Consider the following 22,009-nt stretch of genomic DNA (forward strand, 5'->3'; position numbering starts at 1 on the left):
GCCATGAACCTCCAACACGAACACCTGAAGAGTGGCAGAGCCTGGATTCACTTTAAAGCAAAGTTGAAAAAGAAAATGCCTCAAAATAAAATAAACTTCAACGACACTGGTGGTGGTCCATCACAATAAGTGAATTTATCACCTTTGGAGCGGAGAGCAGCAAATCTTTTGCAAATGAATTTGGTGACAAATACAGTAGGTTCAGTTTATGTACAAATGACGAACATCCTCCTTTGGACATGTGCACATGTACTCCATCTATATAGCCAACTACACCAGGGAATTTCGTTTTTGAATAAAAATGGTTTTTATTTTGCCTTTTTTCCTCCTCTGTCAACTTCGAAACACACAATTTGTCCTCTATCAAGTGGACAATTTCCTTCAATACTCTCGACAATGTAGATTGAGCCATGCAATTGTTGAAATCATTGCCATGGGACTTTTGGAAACTTCCGTCCTCAAAGAATCGCAACGCTGCGCACACTTTTAAAAGTGGGGGTATTGCTGTTGATCTGTAACTTACTTTGAAGTCATCCTTTAACGTTTCCACAACGTAAACTACGGCATCCTTTGGCAATCGAAAATACGCCTTAAACCTGAAATAATTTACTGATTACACAGATCTTTCCACATGATCATCAGCTTACAGTGCAGATGGCAATTCCAATGGTTTCGACTTGTCCCTCAAATTTCTTCTAATAGATGCAATGTCCTGTACATTTTCTTCATCATCAAAAAATAATTCCACCGAACTTATCATTTTTTGGGACAGCAAATAAAACTTGACGATCCGAAGATTCAATGGGCAGGTTATATTCCAATCTTGGGTTGTTTTCCAAATTTGCTCGAAAACTCAGCCAAAATATTGTCCAGAATACACAAAAGAGTTATCCAAAGCGCAATTATTTTTAAAACGTTTTTTTTTTTGGCGAATAGAGGTCACAAGTTTGAAAAAACACTGATCGATAACATGTTTATCGACCACCCAGTTGAGTTGACATTAATGGTACAACATTTCGTCTCAGTCGCACAGACAACTGACAACGCAACACAAGTTTAGTGGCAATACAAGATAGACCCACTTGTTTCTTCGAAAATGTTCACTGCAACTGAAAATTTGTGGTTGCTGAAAAACAGCCGCTTCGTCAACTGAGATTCGCAACTTCAGTTGAGAGTTGCCATACGTGGATCAATTTTGACAACTGGCAACGCCACTCAACGATAATTGTTATCGATGATCGACCCCTAAGTTTGGGCAAAATATTACGAAGTGCAAAATTTGGTTCGAATCAGTTGTTCCGTTCGAGAGTTATCGTGTAAAGCATAGACGGACAGTTCGTCCCAACATACTTGGGGTCTAAAATGTTATTTTCATGAGGCAAATGTTCGCCAAAAGGCTGAGGATATAAAAATTATTATTTACTGCCCATGTCCTTTCATTTTCAACAAATCTGTACGAGAGAACACAATTTATTAAAAAATCAATGGAACACAAGTCGTGGAAGTTTGTTGACTTTATCACAATGACGATCGTATTCCCTCCAACATTCACTATTAGATAAAAAATTATAACCACATTTGTTTGTTTTGTTTCTGTAAAGTTTTTTGTTATTAATTTTTATATATATAAAGTTCTTCATTCAATAAAATCATATACATGAACAATAAACTTTTGATTTATACTTATATAATTAATATCCTAAGGAAATTACTCAAAATTTTATGGAAATGTGGAGGGGGAAATGTGTGTGTGTTGATTGGCTTGGAGAGCATTATTATTATGTATTATTGGTTGGTGTTGGTGGCGGCAAAGTAAAAACACAACAATATCAGCTTTAAAAATTCGTATCTACATTTTAATTGGGTTTTGGTGGTGAACTTAAAGCAAAAAGACACGATTCTATGAATTTAATTATTGTGGGTTTTGCAGCAGACATACATATAATAAAGCACATAATGTGTTTTTGGGAAAAGGAGAAAAACAAGGACTTACACAGGGTCAAGGAAAATAGAAAAGTATAGAGGAGGAGGAAAGTATTGATTTTATTTGTTATCCAAATGCTAATACATATGTTTCTTTTCATATTTTGCTTGCTGAGCTAGAGAGAGACAGTGGAGTGTTAGATGTTTCAATAGCTTTGGCTATTACTTTTTGCTAGAAGTTTTTGTTTTAAAAAATGAAATGTGTTAATTTTTTAAACTTGTAAATATGTATCATCTCCTCTGGGTTATGTATACTCTTTTTCTGTTCTCCAACATTTGTTTGTGTACTAATTTTTAATTTGTAAATGAAATCCTTTATTTCTCATTTCTTGCTTGCATTTGTTTTTTTTTTTTTGTTCTTGTATTAATTGCTGTTATTGTTTGGTGTTTTTGGATCATTAGAATGGATTGGTTGTTGTTCGTATTTCCGTTGTTAATACATCATGTCCATCAAAATTGCTGCTGTTGGTTTTTGGTTTTTACTTTTTGACTTAATTATTAAAATTTGATTTCTTTGTTGTTGTGGGGGTTTGTTTTTTTTCAGCTTTTCCTTCTTCTACGAAAAATAAGTTGCAAATATTTTTGTTGTTCTTGTTTTGTAGTATAATAATAATGTGTAAAAGTATTATCCATAATATAAAAACGATTTAATTATTATTAATAATAAAAAAAAACACACATGAAAAGAAACGACGAGATGTGATAACCAAAGTGTGGAAAGATGATAATAATGGTTGGTTTTCTTCTTGCTGCTACTGTTTGTTGTGTGGTTGTTTGTTGGTTGGTTGGTTAGAGTTGTCACTTAACCTTCATGCTTTCTTTTCTTGCCTCGTGCCTGACTTTCCTCAGCTGAAAAATAAAGAACAAAACGAGAGAATAATTTTATAAGTTTCAAACGCAAATAAAGCAAGTAACAACGAGTCAGTTTAATACAGAAGGCCTATTGCTATAAAAAATAACAGGAGTGGTGGACCTAAATTTTAAAAGTAAATCGAATTTTCGTAGTTAGCGAAATAGTTCTTGAAATTCTCTGAGGTCTTAATAAACAGAAACCTTCTTAAGATCTTGATTTTTTTTATAAACAAAAATAAACTTCCTGAGGTCTTCTATAGATCACAGATGACTTCTGGTTGTCGACTGACTACAGAAGGCATATCTTTTTAAGTTCTCTATTGAGAGAATATCTCTTCTATAGAAAGAAGAAATATATAAGAAAGGGCCTTCTAAACTCTTTTATAGACAGAAAATATGTTGAGGTCCTATTGACGGAATATTCCTTGCGGTCTTCACAAACAGAATACCTCCACGTAAATTTGGACTTCTATTCTAAATCATGAAAAATTCTTCCAAATGGACGTTTCAATCTAAGCATGGCGTTACTAAACTAAAAAATATTATTATTGTGATAAAGGACAGGAAGAGCCTTTTCCTCATGTGCATTGCATGGTCCGCATTAAACAAAAAGAGCTAATCTGTTTAGTGTTCAGGGGAGTTGCCATTCCTAGGGGAGTTGCCATTCTCCTACTTGATCCGGCTGTCTTAGGTGTGGTTGCCTTGGCACCTACAGCTGTACCCGTTACAAGTGCATCAAGTTTAACCCCAAAAATAGATGACGACCCGGCAATTCTAATGGAACATGATTTAGCCAGGACTGGTGAAAACCAGTCTACGGCAGACAGGACCGCAGTTGGGACACTCAAAACTATTCACGATAATCTAGAGAGACAGAGTAGGGAACTCCTACCAGCTCCCGGTGGAATTGCTACACAATCTTTCCCTAACTGGACACCACGGTGATGCCGACCAAGTCTACTCAGGAAGATTGATGTGGCTCTAAAGAAGAGAGTATGGACCTTGATGATTAAAACTAAGCGGCTATATATCATCAGTAGACAGCGGAATTTTATGCAACCCCTATTTTTGGTCCGATTCATGTCAAATTTTGGGACTGGGCATATTTTTGGCTTCTGATTAAATTGCAATCGAAACATATGACATATGCAAAATTATGCAACAAATATTTCAATAATAGGTAAAAAAATTTTTGTATGTACAATTTTTCTGTTTAAAATTCTTTTCAGACAAGTCAATAAAATAGAGAAATGTATAACCACAGCATCAACCTTCAAAATACCGAAAATCGGGATGTATCGTTCTATGGGGTCTATATGAAGGCCTGAACGTAAACCGACAAATTTTATGTTGAAAGTTGTTTACCTCCAAGGAAGACTTAATACCAAATTTCAGCCATTTTGGCAGGATATTGAGGCTACAATTTTCAAAATACCGAAAATCGAGAGGTACCGTTTTATGGGGGCTATATGAAGAATTTCAGGTCGAAAGTTTTATACCTCCAAGTAAGACTTAATACCAAATTTCAGCCATTTCGGAGGGATATTGAGGCCACAACCTTCAAAATACCAGAAATCCGGAGGTACCGTTCTATGGGGGCTATATGAAGACGTGGACCTATATCGAGAAATTTCAGGTGGAAAGTTTTATACCCACAAGGAAGACTTAAAACCAAATTTCAGCTATTTCGGAGGGATATTGAGGCTACAATTTTCAAAATACCAAAAATCGGGAGGTACCGTTCTATGGGGGCTATATGAAGGCCTGAACATAAACCGACAAATTTTAGGTTGAAAGTTGTTTACCCCAAAGGAAGACTTAATACCAAATTTCAGCCATTTTGGCAGGATATTAAGGCCACAATCTTCTAAATACCAGAAATCCTGAGGTACCGTTTTATGGGGGCTATATGAAGACGTGGACCTATATCGAGAAATTTCAGGTGGAAAGTTTTATACCCACAAGGAAGATTTAAAACCAAATTTCAGCTATTTCGCAGGGGTATTGAGGCCAAAACCTTCAAGATACCAGACATCCGTAGGTACCGTTCTATGGGCGCTATATGAAGACGTGAACCTATATCGAGAAATTTCAGGTGGAAAGTTTTATACCCCCAAAGAAGACTAAATACCAAATTTCAGCCATTTCGGATTAATATTGAGGTTACAATTTTCAAAATATCGAAAATCGGGAGGTACCGTTCTATGGGACCTATATGAAGACGTGGACCCATGCGGACAATTTTCAGATGAAAAGTTTTATACTCCCAACGAAGACTTTATACAAAATGTCAGCCATTTAAGTGTGATGTTGAGGCCACAACCTTCAAAATATCGGAAATTGGGAAGTACCGTTCTATGGGGGCTATATGAAGACGTGGACCCATTTTCAGGTGTCAAGTTTCATACCCCTAACGAAGACTTTATACCACATTTCAGGCATTTCGGTGAGATTTTTAGACCACAAATCCTTGTATATATTTTTGCATATGGTCTTGCATATGCTCATTTTATGCAAATATGTCTAAATATGCACGATATGCAAAATATGCAAAAATTTCTGGGCTTAGTTTGTTTTATTTTGTGATAAAACGAGTTTCTGTCTAATCAGATTTTCTCTACGACCATCCTAACCATATATTCATTTGCATAGGATTCCGCTGTCTAATCATCAGTCCTAAGATTTGACGATATAGATGTCGCTATCCCTAGTAGAGACAACTGGAACCGATTAACCCCCCTCTGGACTGGCTTTTTATGCAGACGGTTCCAAGATGGAAGAAGGTACTGGGGCTGGCGTCTAGTGTGAAAGGCTAGGTCTTGAGTACACTTACAGGTTAGATAGTGTATTCCAGGCTGAAATCTTGGCGATTTGGAAGGCAGCGGAACTGACAAAAAGTCTGGATGCAGAATTCATTGAACCGGTGACTATCTTTGTGGATAGTCAAGCGGTTCTTAAAGCCATCAAACCCTGTATCATCAAGTCTGAGATCGTCCTTAAGTGTAGAACAGCTTGGGAAACCCTAACTAACAGCTATCGACCATGCTGGGTATCAGGACACTGCGATTTTATGGGTAATGAAAAAGCAAACGAATTAGCTAGACGGGGATCGCAGTCTACACATCTGGCAATCACTGACTCCATCAAATCAACCATTTGTAATTTTTTTCCGAAATATTGAGACGTTCTCTTACGAAAGAGTCAGTGAATTATGGCATAATGGACCTAGATCAAGATCCATCTGGCCAACTCTGTTAGCCAAAAGAACGAACTCACTGTTGAACCAGAGTAAAGCTGAAGTTAGAGTAATGACGGGAGTTATTACTGGACACTGCTATTTATTTATTTATTTATTTATTATTAACAATGTAGTAAATACATAGTTAGTAAAGCAAGATTTAGCATTGGCTACTGTGGCCATCAGCTAGAGCTTGTAATAGTTAAAGGTTAGGATACAATTAGTTTAGATTATAAAATTGGATTTTGATATGAAATTATAAATTGCTTCAATGTTGGCAGGTGTCGGTGATTTCAGGATACCCAGTCCTCGGTTGTTCAGATATGTGTGGTAATGATGGGAAAGTTGGTTGCAATTCTGTAAGATGTGCTCTACTGTGCAGATACTTCCGCACTTCGGGCAAGTATTGCTAATGTCCTTGTTAATAAGATGTTGATGCGTGGATATAGTATGACCCATACGTAGTCTGGAGAATAATCTTATCTTCTTTTTGTCCACATTTGTGGGATAAATTGGTTTGATACATTTGGGATTGACATGATTGTAATGGTTATGTCTGAATAGAGATAATTTGTTTGCTCTAATGTCAAGGAGCTCAGTTTTAATATGAGCTCTCAAATCCATTTTTTCTGTAATTGTGTCATACACTAGAGGAGCTGTACATCCATTCTTAGCCGCTTTATCCGCGTAACCATTTCCTTTAATGCCAACATGCCCAGGCGTCCAATATAATTTGATGTTGTTATTTTCAGATAATACATCTCTAATCATATTAACTGAAGTCCATTTAATATTTGATATATTAGAAACTGCTTTTATTACTGATAAACTATCAGAACAAATAACTGTTTTACGTTTTGTTGATGTTGCGAAGTTGATGGCTTCAATTATCCCCGCTGCCTCAGCTGTGAAGATTGATGCAAAGTCTATGAGTTTTTTGGTTTTTAAAACGTTGCCTACAGCATCAACTACGGCATATGAAGATACTGTGTTTGTTTTGGATGCGTCAGTGTATAGGAACTGCCAATCAGAATGTTGAGAAGAAAAATTTAGAAAATGTTGGGAGTATGTTTCATTTTGTGTTGTACTCTTGCCTAGAGTACTGAGGGATATGTCGCAAGCTTTGTCGGGAAAAGACCAAGTGGGACATTTTATTTTGTTACAAGACAGCTTATCTTTGAAATTGAGTACGTTGCTTGTAAGAGAGTAATAAATAGCTGATGGTGTTTTGGGTTTTCTTTTCGCCTTCATAATTTTTGTTACATCAGCGTCGATAAGCGAGGATTTGGAAGACAGAATTTTCGGCAATAACATATTAATAGACTCTTGGTATCTGTCTTCGAGAGAGGGTAGCCCAGATTCTATAAGCAATGTAGTTATGGGTGTTGTTCTGTACGCGTACAAACTTGCTCTGATGCTGTCATGGTATACAGATTTTATTTGTTTTAGTGTTGAATTGGGGCTATTGCCATATAAATACAAACCGTAGTCAATTTTACTTAAAACCAATGTCTTTACTAAGTATGTAAGAGTATTTACGTGGACAAAACTTCTTGATGAAAGGTATTTGATGATGTTGGACCTCGGAATTAGGTCTTTCTTCAATTTTATGATGTGTTCATTCCACCGATAATTTTTTTGGAATACAATGCCCAGAATTTTGAGTTTATTAACGTAAGATATATTAAATCCATTTGCCGATATATCTGTGGGAAGACAATTTTGCTTTCTACAAATGTGGAGAATTGAAGACTTTGAGAAAGATATTTTGGCACCGGATGTCTTGGACCATGTGTTGATGTCAGTTATTATGTTGGAGAACAGATTGTTGGTAGTGGTATTATCCTTGTTAGTATTTAAAATGTATAAGTCATCGGCGTAGAGACAATGATATATTTTTGGATGTTGGTTGATGATATCACTTATTCGGTTAAAGGCTATTTGGAATAGCATCACAGAAAGTGGAGATCCTTGTGGGATACCATTATCCATTGTGTACTGCTCGGAGAAGAAATTGTTAATTCTAACTCGAAAATGACGTCCTGTTAGAAATGATTTGATGAAATTTAAGATTTTGTAGCCAACGCCCCATGACGATAAGGATTCTAAGATGACATGCATTCCTATGCGATCAAATGCCTTTTCAAAATCTATTGATAATACGGAAGCATGATTTTTTGTAGAGATTGCCTTTGATGCATATGAATCAATGTGCAGAAGTACGTCTGTACATCCCTGATTTGATTTATATGCAACTTGGTTAATTGCAACTAGTTTGCGTGTACTTAGAAACCATGATAACCGATTGGCGATAATGCGTTCTAATAGTTTTGAAACGCAAGGCAGTAAAGATATGGGTCGATACGCAGAAAAATCTGTTTTGGTTTTGTTTGGTTTTGGGATTGGTATAATTGTTGCAGCCTTCCACGCATGAGGAATTATACCAGTTTCGAAAACATCATTGTAAAAAGAGAGCAGTTTTTGTTTGCATTTGTTGGATAAGTTTAGCAACATTGGGTATGATATATTGTCCCGTCCTGGTGTGTTCCATTTGACTTTTTTCATCGCCAATAAAAGTTCGGAGAATTCGATTTTTGATTCAATTGTAGATGCTTGTTTATTTAAAGCGACATTAGAAAATGCTGATGGAATTTTTGATTTGGCGGAACAAAAATCACTGGAAAAATTGGTGTTAGAGGATTCGGTTGACCACTTAATACCAAAGTGATTAGCAATATCAACAGGATCATTTATAAGTATACCATTGGACTCCATGGTTGTAAAGGAGTGGTGCTCACATTTTTTTGATAATCTATTGATTTTTTGCCACACAAAATTTAGGGGAAGATCACGGCTTATGGTTTTGGTAAAATTGTAGAAGCATAACGCTTTTGCTTTTTTGGATTCAAACCTAAATTTGGCATTGGATTTTTTGTATAATTTTAAATTCTCCATAGAGGGCGATTTTCTAAATTTCCGATAACAACGCATCTTGTATTTCCGTAGGGTGTCCAATTCCTTATTCCACCAAGGGACGGTCTTCCTTGGTATAATTTTAGAAATTGGAATGTTTTTATTACAAGCTACGTGAATCGCTTTCGTGAAGATCGCATTAACTTTATTTGGGTTACCTTTAAGATTTTTTGTGTCCAATTTCTTATCGACATCAATTTTAAAAGAGTCCCAATTCGCCTTTTTTATATTATATTTGATCGATGGCTTTGATCTTATGGAAGAAGTACCCAACAAGATATTGGTAATTGTGGGAAAGTGGTCACTACCATATAAGTCGTCCAGTGTGTGACTACTAGCGGATGATAATAGGGATGCAGAGCAGCTCGAAATGTCTATATTTGTGTGTGTGCCAAATGTTGACAAATGCGTGGGTTTTCCATCGTTGAGCACACATAAATTTTGAATGTTCAGGGCATTTTCTATAATATTGCCTCGAGGATTAGTAGTATTTGATCCCCAAATTATGTTCCAGCTGTTGACATCGCCGACGAATACTATAGGTGTACGTATATTGCAAAAAAGATCTGAGATGTCGGAAATTGAAAATGTTTCGTTGGGGTTGATGTATACCGAAACAATCGTAAATTTTATATTAAGAGTAACCTCAACTGATATGTTCAGGAGTTTCGAGTTGTTGGAAATTTTTTTGTGAGGTATATGGTTTTTAATAAAAACAGCGATTCCACCTTTAGCAGTACTGTTATCCGGATGATTTGCTGAATAACAAGCAAATGAGGATGGCGCAATTATATTTCCGTTATAGGGTATATGTGTTTCTTGTATGGATAAAAAATCCGGATTATAATCATTTATTAAATGTTGAAGATCAATATAATTATTGATCAAACCTTTAATATTCCATTGGATAATCTTAAAGATATCCATATTGATAATCGAGATGGAATGTATCTAATAGTACGTTTAGACTTACGAAATCCGCTCGACTCCAAATGACAACTCCATAGTGCATACGCCAAAAAATATCCATTGGATTCATTTGCCGCATGCGCCATGAAATCGACACTTGAAATCGAGCGGATCCAGAAATCCAAAAGTACTATAACAGATTAGCTACTTGTCATGTCAATGTCTTGTGTGTCTATTTCAGACCTTCTTGCAGTGATTTTAGCTGGTGTCTCTTTGAGAGTATTGTTCTTTGTATCTGCAGATGATGCTCTTGAGATATTGAGTGATGATGTAGTTGGGTTGCTGAGAAAAGAAGAGGTGAATTTTTTGCTTTGTTCATTTTGAGTGGGTGATGATGATGTTGATGTATTTGCGGGTGATGATGATGTTGAAGTATTTGTGGGTGATGTTGATGTATTTGTGTGTGATGTGGTAGTTTTAGTAATTTCAGTTGTGGGGCTGAGAGAGGAGATAGAATTGTTGGTTTTCAAAAAAGAATTTAGCAGAGTGTTTGATGATGAATTGTTAGTGGTGGATGTTGTACATATTGTTGAATCAGTTTCTTTTCTTAATTGGTTGTTGACTTTTTCAGTAGGAGATTGTGTTTTTGTTGTTTTCTCAACGGTAGTTGAGATGTTGTTGTCTTTGTTTATTGTATTTAATTTGAGTTTTCGCTCTTCCATTGCTTCCTCTAATTTCTCTATTGGTATTTCAAAATTCGTGAGCTTTGGTGATTGTTGGGATGCTTCTTTAAATGAGCATTTATTTTTTATCTTATATTTTAATATCTCTTTTCTCTGTAATATGGCTGGGCACTGTTTGTTGGTGGAGCGGTGAGAGTGGTTACAATTGATGCATTGGATCTTAGTGCATGGTGTGGGATCGTGTATTACAGAAGAACAAATTTCACATGCTGTGTTGTTTTTGCAAAATTTTTTTGTGTGGCCTATTTTGTAACAGTTTTTACATTGCAAAGGGTTTGGTACGTATTCCTTCACTTTGCATGGGATTATGCCAATATCAACAGTCTGTGGAACTTCGTAGAGATCAAAATCGAGAATATGCATGGGTGTATTAGATACAATGCCATTTTTAAACGAGGTTATCTTCTTGCATCCAACAACTCCTTGTGATTTCATTTCTTTTACAATTTCTTCTTCGCTAAGATTGGTTAACAGATCGCAGTATACAAAACCTTTGACAATATTCAAAGTAGGATGTAGTGCACATTCTATTGGGCAAAGGCCAGGTAGACTTTTTGCCCTGATGAAACGATTGGCTTGCGATTCGTTTTTTGTAAGGAACATTAAATTTCCATCTCTCGTGAATATTGTTTTTAATGTTGGCTCTGAAGAAATGCCTTGTATGGCTTTTGATAAAAGGAAAATGTTGTATGATTTCAACGGTTGATCGATATTTTTGCTCTTCATGATTACGAACTTTGGACATTGCTGCTTCTTGTTTCGTGTTTGCAAAAGAGGTGGATAATCCATGGAATTTCCAAGCATGACGGTTGCGTTTGTTTTTTGTTTTTTGCGTCTAGGAGAGGCGGAACTTGGTTCCCCTGGGTCTAGACTAGCATAGTAGTTTCCTCCAGAGGAGGACTCCATTACGAGTACCGATCACTAACAGGCAGTAATAGAAAAAACTTGTATGACGAGTACACAAAAATAAAAGATGATAGAGAGAATGAACTTTGATTTTTTTTGTTTTGCTCTGATACGAAAAATAGACTTTTGTGTTGAGCGCACGAAAAAGAGATGTTGACCGTTCGCTGCGAGAGCTAAAGGTGAACTGGGACACTGCTATATCAGGGCCTTTGCCATCAAATGGGACGATGAAATTACTGACTACTGCAGACTCTGTGAGGATGAGAAGGAGACGCAGACGAACGAGCACCTCCTGTGTCGATGTCCAGCTTTGGTTTGCAGGCGGCGGCATATATTAATCGGTTTTCACTTTCCACCAGGTCTAACCTTCTATTCAACTGTACAACATCATCAGAAATCTAAAGTGGCTGGGACAGCGCAACCTGAACACGTAAACCGTATTATCCAAATTCTTCCAACCATAATCACCCCTAACTTTTTCTTCCTTATAAATGTTACTTAAATGCTTTCGTATTTCCTTTTATCCGTTTCTCTTCTCTTTTTCTCCATCTTTTATCTTTACAGTGCTTTCATTTATTTTCCTTGGATGATCACAATGGACCGGAAGGTTTCCGAGTGATGCAGTCAAAATTAAAAATTGAGATGTTTTTGTTTTGTTTGCACGCAGAATATTGCTTTTAGTTATTTCTCAGCTGTTAAGTGACCTAAACATAGTGGAACAAGTTATTGTTAGAGGAACAAAGTTTCCGAAAATTTTCTGAACTTCGGATCAAACATCCGATAATTTTCAAAATTTGGTATACGTCCGATTTTTTTTTTTGAATTTCTGAAAATGTATCCGAAAATCTTCCCATTTTCTGCCTCTTTTACGAAGGTTCACTTAGAGTTTTGTCCGAAATTGAAATTGACAGTCCGACCTATCTCGTTAATTGAGGATAACAAAAACAAAAAGTTAAAGTGGCAGATGAGAAAATGCCGTGCTTCGCAGATGAGGAAACGGACAACCAATCCCACGGCAGCGGGTTCTTTCATACCGGATTGACCCGGAACCATATTGTTTCGGCCAGCGGCTGCCAACCCAGCATCTCAAAGCTATGCTTCTACGTAGGTTTTTATGCTGCTACAACAACAACCAATTGCTCTCCCAACTCGGAATCTGTCATATCATACTTGGGTGGCTATCTCCGTCTTCAGAACTACTGCAACTGAGAGGTGACCTCGTTTCTTCACTTTAGTTTTCTATCAAAGTTTTGGCCTACCTTTGAAACAACTGTGGGTTTGTATTCAATATTTTTTGGCTGAAGCTCTATAATAATGTATTCCCACAAATTAGCTTACCGAGCATAGTTTTGTTACTATGCATCCCATTGCCGGCGTAGAACTTTCATACAGCTAATAAGTTAATAGGCCACTATTTACACATGACGGAAGTGTCTCTTCCCAGTTTAAAAGCTCTAATTTTGTTCAATTCACTTAAAATATTCAATAAAACAAGTAAAAAAGTGTCAGTCTGCTTTGCCGACAGAGATATACCCTCAGCCAATGTGAACTGAAACTTTCATCTACGGGAAGATCGAATGTATTTAGGGTCTCTTCAGAATTTTGTGGCCCTTTTTGAACATTTGAAGTTGCCGACAAAAATGTGGATTAGGAATTAACTGCACTTAGACACAAATGTTTAACTTTTGTGGGGAAGGTACCCTAAGAAGTTAAGTACCGGAAGGAGTGGACCGATATAACCCATCTTCGAACTTAAATTAAGTTTGGGCGAAATATTACGAAAGCCAAATTTTGGACCGAATCGGTAGATTCATTTCGTCCAAACATACTTGGGGTCTAAAACCATTATTTCGATGAGCCACATTTTGCCCGTATGAAAGTGTATATACCCTCGTTAGCATAAATGCTGAGGGTATAAAAAAATTACTTACCACCAGCAGCATTATCTCCAGCTTTGTCAGTATTTGCAACAGCTGAATCGTTAGCTTCATCTTCATCGCTATCTTCATCTTCGTCATCGTCATCCTCATCATTTGCAGCATTTTCTTCGTCCCATTCACCTTCATCTTCTTCTAAGTCATCATTGTATACCTGAAAAAAATATTATAAAAAAACAATGCATGGAAATTAGGACGGATCACACCTATTTCAAAAATGGTCACAATAGTAATGAAATGAGTCCTATAATATCCCTGCCGTATACTCGATAATTTGTAATAATTATTACAAATGTTTCGAATTTTGACAGTTGTATAATGGAAAAGTTGCTAAAAAAAAAGGTGTTTCAGTAAAATTTAGTAAAAATTATTAAGTACAAAGACAAACCTAATACTTCCTGTTATGCCAAAATTTTGGAATACCTGATAAAAAAGCCCAAATCCTGGAACATTGTGATAAATTCTCCCTTTTCCATCCCAACCTATATTTTCGCGTAATTCGCTTGGTTCTTCAATTCTATAAAATTTTGAAAACATCTTCAGAAGTTCTTGCTAATGAATTTTCATTCATGAATTCAAATTGATATCCCTTTGGTTCATTCGGTTATCTATGAAAAATCATTCTTTGTTCGAGTTGATCATTTTTGGTATTATTTGCCTAACCAACCATTGTATCGTATTGTTTTTTTTTCAGCAATGTACTCGTATTTATATAACAAATATAATCGGGTATGTTCTGAGAAACACTTTACCTCTCACTTCACGCCTCAAACATTTTGTTCACCCCATTTACGCTTATTTTTCGAATATTTTATAGTCTAGTGAATCTTAGCCCCAAGAAATTCGAAAAAATAGGAGTAAATTGGGTAAACAAAATGCTTGAGGCGTGAAGTGAGAGGTGAAGTGTGTCTCATAAATAAATGAGTTTAAAAACTCTATTATTAAATATATTTATTATTTAGTTATTTAATAACAAATTTAGATTTGAATTCCCTATGTATTGACATTTATATTAAAATGAAATGAAAAATGAAAACAAATTAACATCATTGGAGATTGAAAAAATATCCCCCTCAACAACTTACCTCTGATAACGAAACATCTCCTGTACTCGCACTTGATTCACTACCATCTGAACCGTCCTCATCATTGTCGTCATCTTCATCATCATCGTTTTCAGAATCTGAAAAACAAACAAAAAAAAAGAAAAAAATGTAACCGATTAATTTTCAATTGTTATAGACAATTTGGAATAATGCTTACAAAAGGCAGCACTGGCCAAATTTAAAATTGCTAAAAACCAATACAATAAAAGTGCAAATTTCATGGGAGAAGAACCATCATCTGTGTGACTATTAGAAGAAGATGATAAAACAGATTGCTGCTGCAATTTCTGTTCCTCTTCCATCTTTTCCTTTAGCTGCAATGTTTTTAGATATTCATCAAGTTCATCGACTTCTGTCGTTGTTTCATTATTAGTAGTAGAGTTATTGGTCCCCATATTGTTGGTGGTTTCAGTTGTCGTTGTATTATTGTCATTTGTTGTTGGTTTTGTATTTTCCTCTTGTTTTTTCATAGCTTCCCTTTTAGCTTTAATACGTTTCTCAAATTCTTCTAATTCATCCAAATCAATTTCTAATCCATTTAGACTAAATGCATTTTGTTTATCTGAAATAGAGTTGGCGGTGATGTTGTTGGACAAATGTAATATATGTATGAACGATTTCGAGGTTATGGGGTGTGTGTTGTGTACCAATGTAGATGATGAATATAAACACAAACAATAAATAAGGTGAGAATCACAGTATAATTGTCAATTTGTGAGATCTATATTGGAAATATTGATATTAACCCGTGAGAATCGCCATATACAAATATACTGTATTCTAACAGAAACCCGTTTTGGGAGATCTTGAAAAAAGTATTGGAATCACATCATAAAGGTAAGTACATACCACTTGCCATTTTAAAGCTGAAGTATTGTTGCATTGCTTTGGATTTTTTAAAAAACTATCTAAGAAATTAAGTTTTTTGTTGAACTATACAAGATGCCATATAAATGGGTCCATTTACTTTTTATTTATTGTTGGGACGAGGGTCATTAAACCTTTTTATATATTGAGTTATCCTGACATTTTATGTGGACAAATTATTTGACATTTAAAATACCTATGATAGAATTCCGCTTATTCTTAAACCAATGGCCGATAAATCGAAAACCTCTGGAGTTTGTAGCATGCTTTCGGCTTCAGGGACCGATTTCCGTTAAATCGAAAGCCCCGATAATTCGTAAAAAAGACTGACCCCTCGAACATATAATAGGCATTCCACTGTATTTAGGATTTCGACATATACGAATACTAGTTATCGCGATTCTGATGTAGTCCATATTAAACTCTCGGCACCTTCAAGCGGCTTCTTTCGCGTTTTACTGTATTACCAAACATTGCTATCTGTTGAATCAGCTGTCGTTGATTCAACATTTATAGTAAAACATATCTTTTGAAAGCAAATCTTACCTTCTTCTTCAGAATAATTTCCATTTTCCTCATCGTCATCACCCTCTGAAGGAGCTTCTACATCATGGCGATCAAAACTGTAAATAAATCAACAATATATACATAAAAATCCATTTTGTTTTTCTTGAAAAGCTATACTGCGACGAAAATGTTAAACTTACCCATCCAAAAACTTTAATGAAGGCAACATTTCAAAGATTTTCTCGCGATAATTTTCAATTTGTGTTGCCTCATTATTGAATAGATCCAAAACGGTTAGATGTTTGAATTCTTCCAATGGTTTTAAGGCTTCTAAATCTTTGATTTTGTTACCAGACAAATTTAAGTAATGCAATTTGGGGCTAGTACACAAATAATTGAGGCCATTTGATATTCTGAAAAAAAAAAAAACAAATGGAGAGGTATAAAGTATAGTGTCCTTCTTATCAAATATTCTGTAGCAACAACTTACCTGTTATCTGATAATTCCAATTTCTTTAAATTGGGCAATTTTGGAAAACCTTTTAAGGTTGTTAGGCCAACATTAATTAAACTTAATGATTCCAATGCCGTATATTCATCTGTAAGGCCAACGATACTTGTACTCCGGCAGTTGTCCAAATTTAAATCTGTAATCTGAAAGTAAGAGGAAATTTGGTTGTGGTTATGAAATAAGCTAAAAGCATAACAGCTTTATATAATTGAAATTAAATATTGTTTCAACACCACCGTGGTGTGGTAAGCATTTCCGCCCTGCACACTAAATGTCTGTGGCTCAATCTCTGAACTGAAGATATTACATATGTATGTGGCGGTGGTAAAATTGGCTGTCTTCCGTATCCTCGAAAATGCAACTAAATGTATCATAAATTAAAACAAGTAAAAAAGTATAAGTGGGCTTTGCCTCAGGCTATGTGAATTGGAACTTTTATCTATGGACAGATCGAATGTATTTAGGGTCTTTTCAGAATTTTGTGGCACTTTTTGGGCATTTGAACTTGCCAACAAAAATGTGGATTAGGATTAAAGTTCAAAAGTTTTGCGGAGGAGGGAATGGACCGACATAGTGTATTACGGAAGTGGATCTTGTTTTGAGAGTCATATTTTTTCGATAGATATCGCGCCCACTAGTCATTTCAGTATGTTATTGTACACTTGTTGGACCAGTATGCCAGGAAGCATGGACTTATCCACGGAAAACATAATATGGCTGTACATCATCGGTATAAATTTCCAAAGGATCTCCGAATAGACCCTAAACTACACTTGGACACAAATGTTGAACTTTTGTGGGGGAGGTATCCTAAGGAGTGGACCGATATGGGCCATTTTAGAAGTTAAACTAAGTTTGGACAAAATATGACAAATGCCAAATTTTGGACTAAATCGGTCTATCAGTTCGAGAGTTATTGTGCTCTCCAACTACTACATATGGTGCCATAGGGGTTTTTTTACAACTTTCGGGCTGTTTTCCCAAGAAGTATGGACTTGCCACAGAAAAAACTTTTACCGTTGGAATTGAGACAGCGATTGCATGTTGCCTGAACAGAAATTAAAGTTAGTCAAGACCAGGTCTTAAAGTGAACTTATCCGAAATTTTGTGTGGGACGTACCCGAAAGAATGGGCAAATATAGTCCATATCCAAACCTGATCTATATCTGGATGGTTAAAGTATGTTAGGATGGATAAAGTATGGACCAAATCGGCCCTTCCCTTCAAGAGTTATTGTGGGCACAATTTTTCCGAACATTTTGGAACTTTTGTGGGGAGGTACCTGAAGGAGTGAACCGATATGGCTTATCTTCGAACTTAAACTAAGTTTGGACAAAATATGATGAAGGCCAAATTTTGGATCGAATCGGCAGATCCAACCACTACACACGGTGTCAAAGGGGTTATTTTGCAACTTTCAGGCTATTTTCTCGGGAAGTATGGACTTGCCCTAAGGAAACTTGTACCGTCGTATGGGGGGCAGTGAATACAAGTTGCTAAAACAAAAATCAAGGCGATTCGAGAGATGGCCCTAAACTGAACTTTTCCGAAATTTTGTGTGGGAGGTACCAGAAGGAGTGGACCGATTGAGTCCATATTGAAACCTTTTCTAAGCCTGGTACACACTTTACGATGGGCAAAGTAAGGACCAAATCGGTTACACCCTTCAAGAGTTATCGTGCGCAAAAATTTTCCGAACATTTTCGAACTTTTGTGGGGGAGGTACCGGAAGGAGTGGACCGATATAGCCCTCCTTCAAACTTAAACTAAGTTTGGGCAAAATATTACGAAAGCCAAAATTTGAACCGAATCGGTTCATGCGTTCAAGAGTTATCGTGCGCTCCAGCCAGCCAGACAGACAGACGGACGGACATTGCTCAATCGACTCCAAATTGTCTGAAACACATTTCGTCCAAACATACTTGGGGTCTACAACCATTATTTCGATGAGGCGCATTTTGCCCGTATGAAAGTGTATATACCCTCGTTAGTATAAATGCTGAGGGTATAAACAGACTATAGCCTGTTTATATTATAGCTTTTTTGTGTTAAGCTTTTTTATGAGGATTTATTGTACATATACAATGGAATTGGCATGTAAAACCCAGTGTTTTTATTAAATCTGGGTATATAAACGCATTGTCAGAGCACGTTTACATTTACGAAATTCTCCCGATTTCATCTGTCACTGCTTAAACGTCACATGAAATCCATTTGATTTCAGATGATTTTTCATTTGACGTATACTCAAAGTAATTGACAGTTGAAATTCACTCGATTTAGTAGATGTAAATGTACTATAAGAGCCCATTTAGATATGACTTCATTAGCCGGATTTGGCACATTATCAGGTTTTATTTGCTAAATCCAGGCAAAATCTACCCGATTTCCCATACAAAAATAAATCCTCCTATTGAGTGGATTTGTTTTAAATCTGGCATAAATCCTCGTATACAACTCTGTTCTTTGCAACATGTTGCTAGAAAATACAAAAAGTTGCAAGCTGGCACAAGAAACAAGGTAGATGCATCGGTGAATTGCTACACTAAAAATAATTTAAAATGTAAAAATTTGTAAACAAGGCGGAAAAATTAAAATTGTTTTGATGTACAAAGTTGATTTTAATCAACTAAGACTAATATTTACGATGTCCAAACGATAAAATAATTCGTTTATTTATTTTAGATGGGCAAACTGCGATAAAATAATTCTTTATTTGCTCTTTGGTTAGCATTAGTAGCATAATGTGCTAACATTTTTGGTATTAAACAATAAATTTGTAATTTGACGTACATACATACAGTGTCCCACAAATGTCTTCGTACTCCTATAGCATTTTCCTTAATTGATGTAAAAATACTATGATAAAGCAAAAATGTAAATTGTAATAGTGTGCGGCTGTTCGCTACCACAGTTCTTGAATGAAATTTCGAAAGAAGAGTGAATTTTAATGAACCATAAAGAAGTTATTACGCCAAAACCAAAAAGTTTCATATTTCGACACCACAAAAGTCTTCGTACTCCTAACAGAATTTATCAAAACGGGCACTAAAATGTTTTTAAATTGATGTCACTGATTTGTCGCGACGTGTTTCCTACAAACTCAATATTTTGGAGGTTTTGATTGTGTCTTCAACGTAGAGAGATCTTATATTGACCCATTTTTAGATTGAATGAGAATCCTAAATCTTATCTTGAATTTAGACACTTTTCGCAAGCAAATTTCTCAATCATTTGGCGGAGTTAACACCATTCTCCTGTATTTGGCGTTTTAAAGTAATAAACATCAGATGTGACCTAATATTAGAGGTCATTTACTTCAATTACTCAGTTTATTTTTGTAGTTGTGTCTAAAGCCATCCAAATATTTCTCAATGGGGATATAAATTTATCTCAATAATATAAATTTATCATAGATTTTGGGTGAATCCACCTATTCATTCCAATTGGTAAACACCACCAACTGCGGTATGGCTCAATATCACTATAATATTAAAACATGCCTATCGACTAAATTTGTTATTTTAAGTTAATCAGGTTTTATTGTCATTTATTCACACTTTCAATCCACAAATGAGCGCAAAATTGAGTACTTAACTTCAAGGAAGTATATGAAGTCCCTCCCAAATGTGAAAGTCATAAACGTGTAATCTCTTGGTTTAATTTACTTTTTACACCATTTACAAAAGGATGGTTGGTGTCTTTTCTATATTTTCGAATAGCGTCTATGACCGAATTTTGTACAGTTACATCAATAATGTTGGAACAATGCGATTTATAGGGGTGTTTCCTTGTATCCGACAAAAAATAAATGGATCTTTAGTGGTCATATGAAAAATATGATCAAATTTTTAATAATCTAAAGACATAGTACATATAATTTTGGGCTTCTTTAAAATGCAACTTCGTTTTTGAACGCGGCATATCAGGGATTTGACAGACTAGACTTCTTTGAGATTAGCAGAGCCAACTCACTGAGCGGAATCTTTATTCTTGAAGATTAACTTGATCATCAAAGTACGACAAACATTTCCCATGTATTTTGAACATTTGTTGACGAATCTTATGACAGATTTCGCGCAGCAGGCCAGGAATGTATTCGCACATCTCCCTCTTATTGTATTTTAACAGGAATCGTTATAAAAGAGTCTTTAATATGCGGAAATTTTAACAAAATCAAATCAATTCTGAAAAGTACGAAGACTTTTGTGGGATCAATAAGGGCACATTTTTTAGTATTTCGTTAATAACTTTTGCACTAATTCGCAAAATTCGCCAGTTCTTTTTAAAAAGATAAAAGAAATGTATAAAAAGGACAAATACAGTTAAATATTTTGTAAAACTATTTCGCAAACTACTGATTATCACTAATAAATATTTTGTTACAAGGAGTACGAAGACATTTGTGGTACACTGTATGTTTTTTGAGACAAATTCAATTTACAAAAAATTCTTTTGACGTTTCAAATTCGATCAGATGGGCTGATGCATCTACCTTGGTAATTGTGCTATGAACAAAAATCAGCTGACTGCCATTTAAATCCTCCAAAATGTATATCTAAATGCAATGAGATTTGTACTGGATTTATTAAATCCAGTCGAGGATTTATGGCTAGTCTAAATGAGCTATAAGTTACATTATAGGATACATTTGACAATCCATCCTGCCACAACGACAACAAAAAAGGGTTGGCAAAAAGGTTGCATTATTAATTTCTGAGCAACAAGAACGAACATCGTACCTATAGCAGATAAATACAAATCAAGCCAAACGAAACGAAGAGGAATTAACATGTCATTGAAACAATATGAAGATGAAATACATTTGTGTGGAACATCGCACAGTGAAACATTCCCAGAGAAACAACTGCGAATCAGAATGACAACAAGAATCGACAACAACAAAACAGAAAAAACACCTTGTTGCTCACTCATTTCTGCATATGCGGACTATAAACCGAAAGTGCGAAACAAAGATGAAACTAGTCGCATTTCAGCAAGCGTTCATATAACAGCCGCCATATTGCGAGTTGTGTTGTCTTGGTGTGAACGCGTGAAAAACGAAAGAAAAAAAAACACAAAGAGCAAAGAACTTTTTATTGCACCCACCAACAAATGAAAACTTTTCCAATAGCAAACTCGAAATTGAAAATATGCAACAAATGTTGAAAAGAAATACTAAAAAAATGTGTATGAATGAATTTCTTACAATGAAATGTGAGAAAAATCACAAATTTATGTGTTAAAAGCAGAAAAATTTCAGCAAAATTTCTAAAGAGTTCATATTGAAAAAAGCCAAAAGAAATATGATGTAATCTACGAACGTATTGAAGATGGTCGGTTGGTTGGTGCTGGCTGGCTGGCAACCGAAACGTTGAACGGATAGAGAAGGGGGTAGGGATAGCAAAGTGGTTGTTCCTTCTGTTCTGTGTGGTGAACAAAATGATAATGAAACATGAGAAAATTGACTTTTTTGC

General features: G+C 35.6%; 1 protein-coding gene across 6 annotated transcripts in view; it reads right to left on the reverse strand.

Annotated features, from left to right (window-relative positions):
- Positions 1–1,577: 1,577 nt before the first annotated feature.
- Positions 1,578–22,009, reverse strand: part of Mapmodulin (acidic leucine-rich nuclear phosphoprotein 32 mapmodulin) — a 48,860-nt gene continuing 28,428 nt past the window's right edge. For 2 of the 6 annotated variants that reach the window (XM_073956105.1, XM_073956106.1), the window contains exons 4-10: positions 16,512–16,675; positions 16,222–16,434; positions 16,061–16,137; positions 14,805–15,209; positions 14,627–14,724; positions 13,536–13,695; positions 1,578–2,832 (exon numbers count right to left, since the gene is read on the reverse strand). In XM_073956105.1, the coding sequence (XP_073812206.1) occupies positions 2,786–2,832; positions 13,536–13,695; positions 14,627–14,724; positions 14,805–15,209; positions 16,061–16,137; positions 16,222–16,434; positions 16,512–16,675 (1,164 nt within the window). In that variant the 3' untranslated portion in view covers positions 1,578–2,785. Of the gene's footprint in view, positions 2,833–13,535; positions 13,696–14,626; positions 14,725–14,804; positions 15,210–16,060; positions 16,138–16,221; positions 16,435–16,511; positions 16,731–22,009 lie in introns of all 6 variants that reach the window. The other 4 variants (XM_073956108.1, XM_073956109.1, XM_073956104.1 and 1 more) reach the window with 3 other exon arrangements.

The sequence above is a fragment of the Musca autumnalis genome, unplaced genomic scaffold, assembly GCF_047663935.1.
Source record: "Musca autumnalis isolate F117 unplaced genomic scaffold, ASM4766393v1 scaffold_5, whole genome shotgun sequence".
NCBI classification, from domain to species: Eukaryota; Metazoa; Arthropoda; class Insecta; order Diptera; family Muscidae; genus Musca; species Musca autumnalis.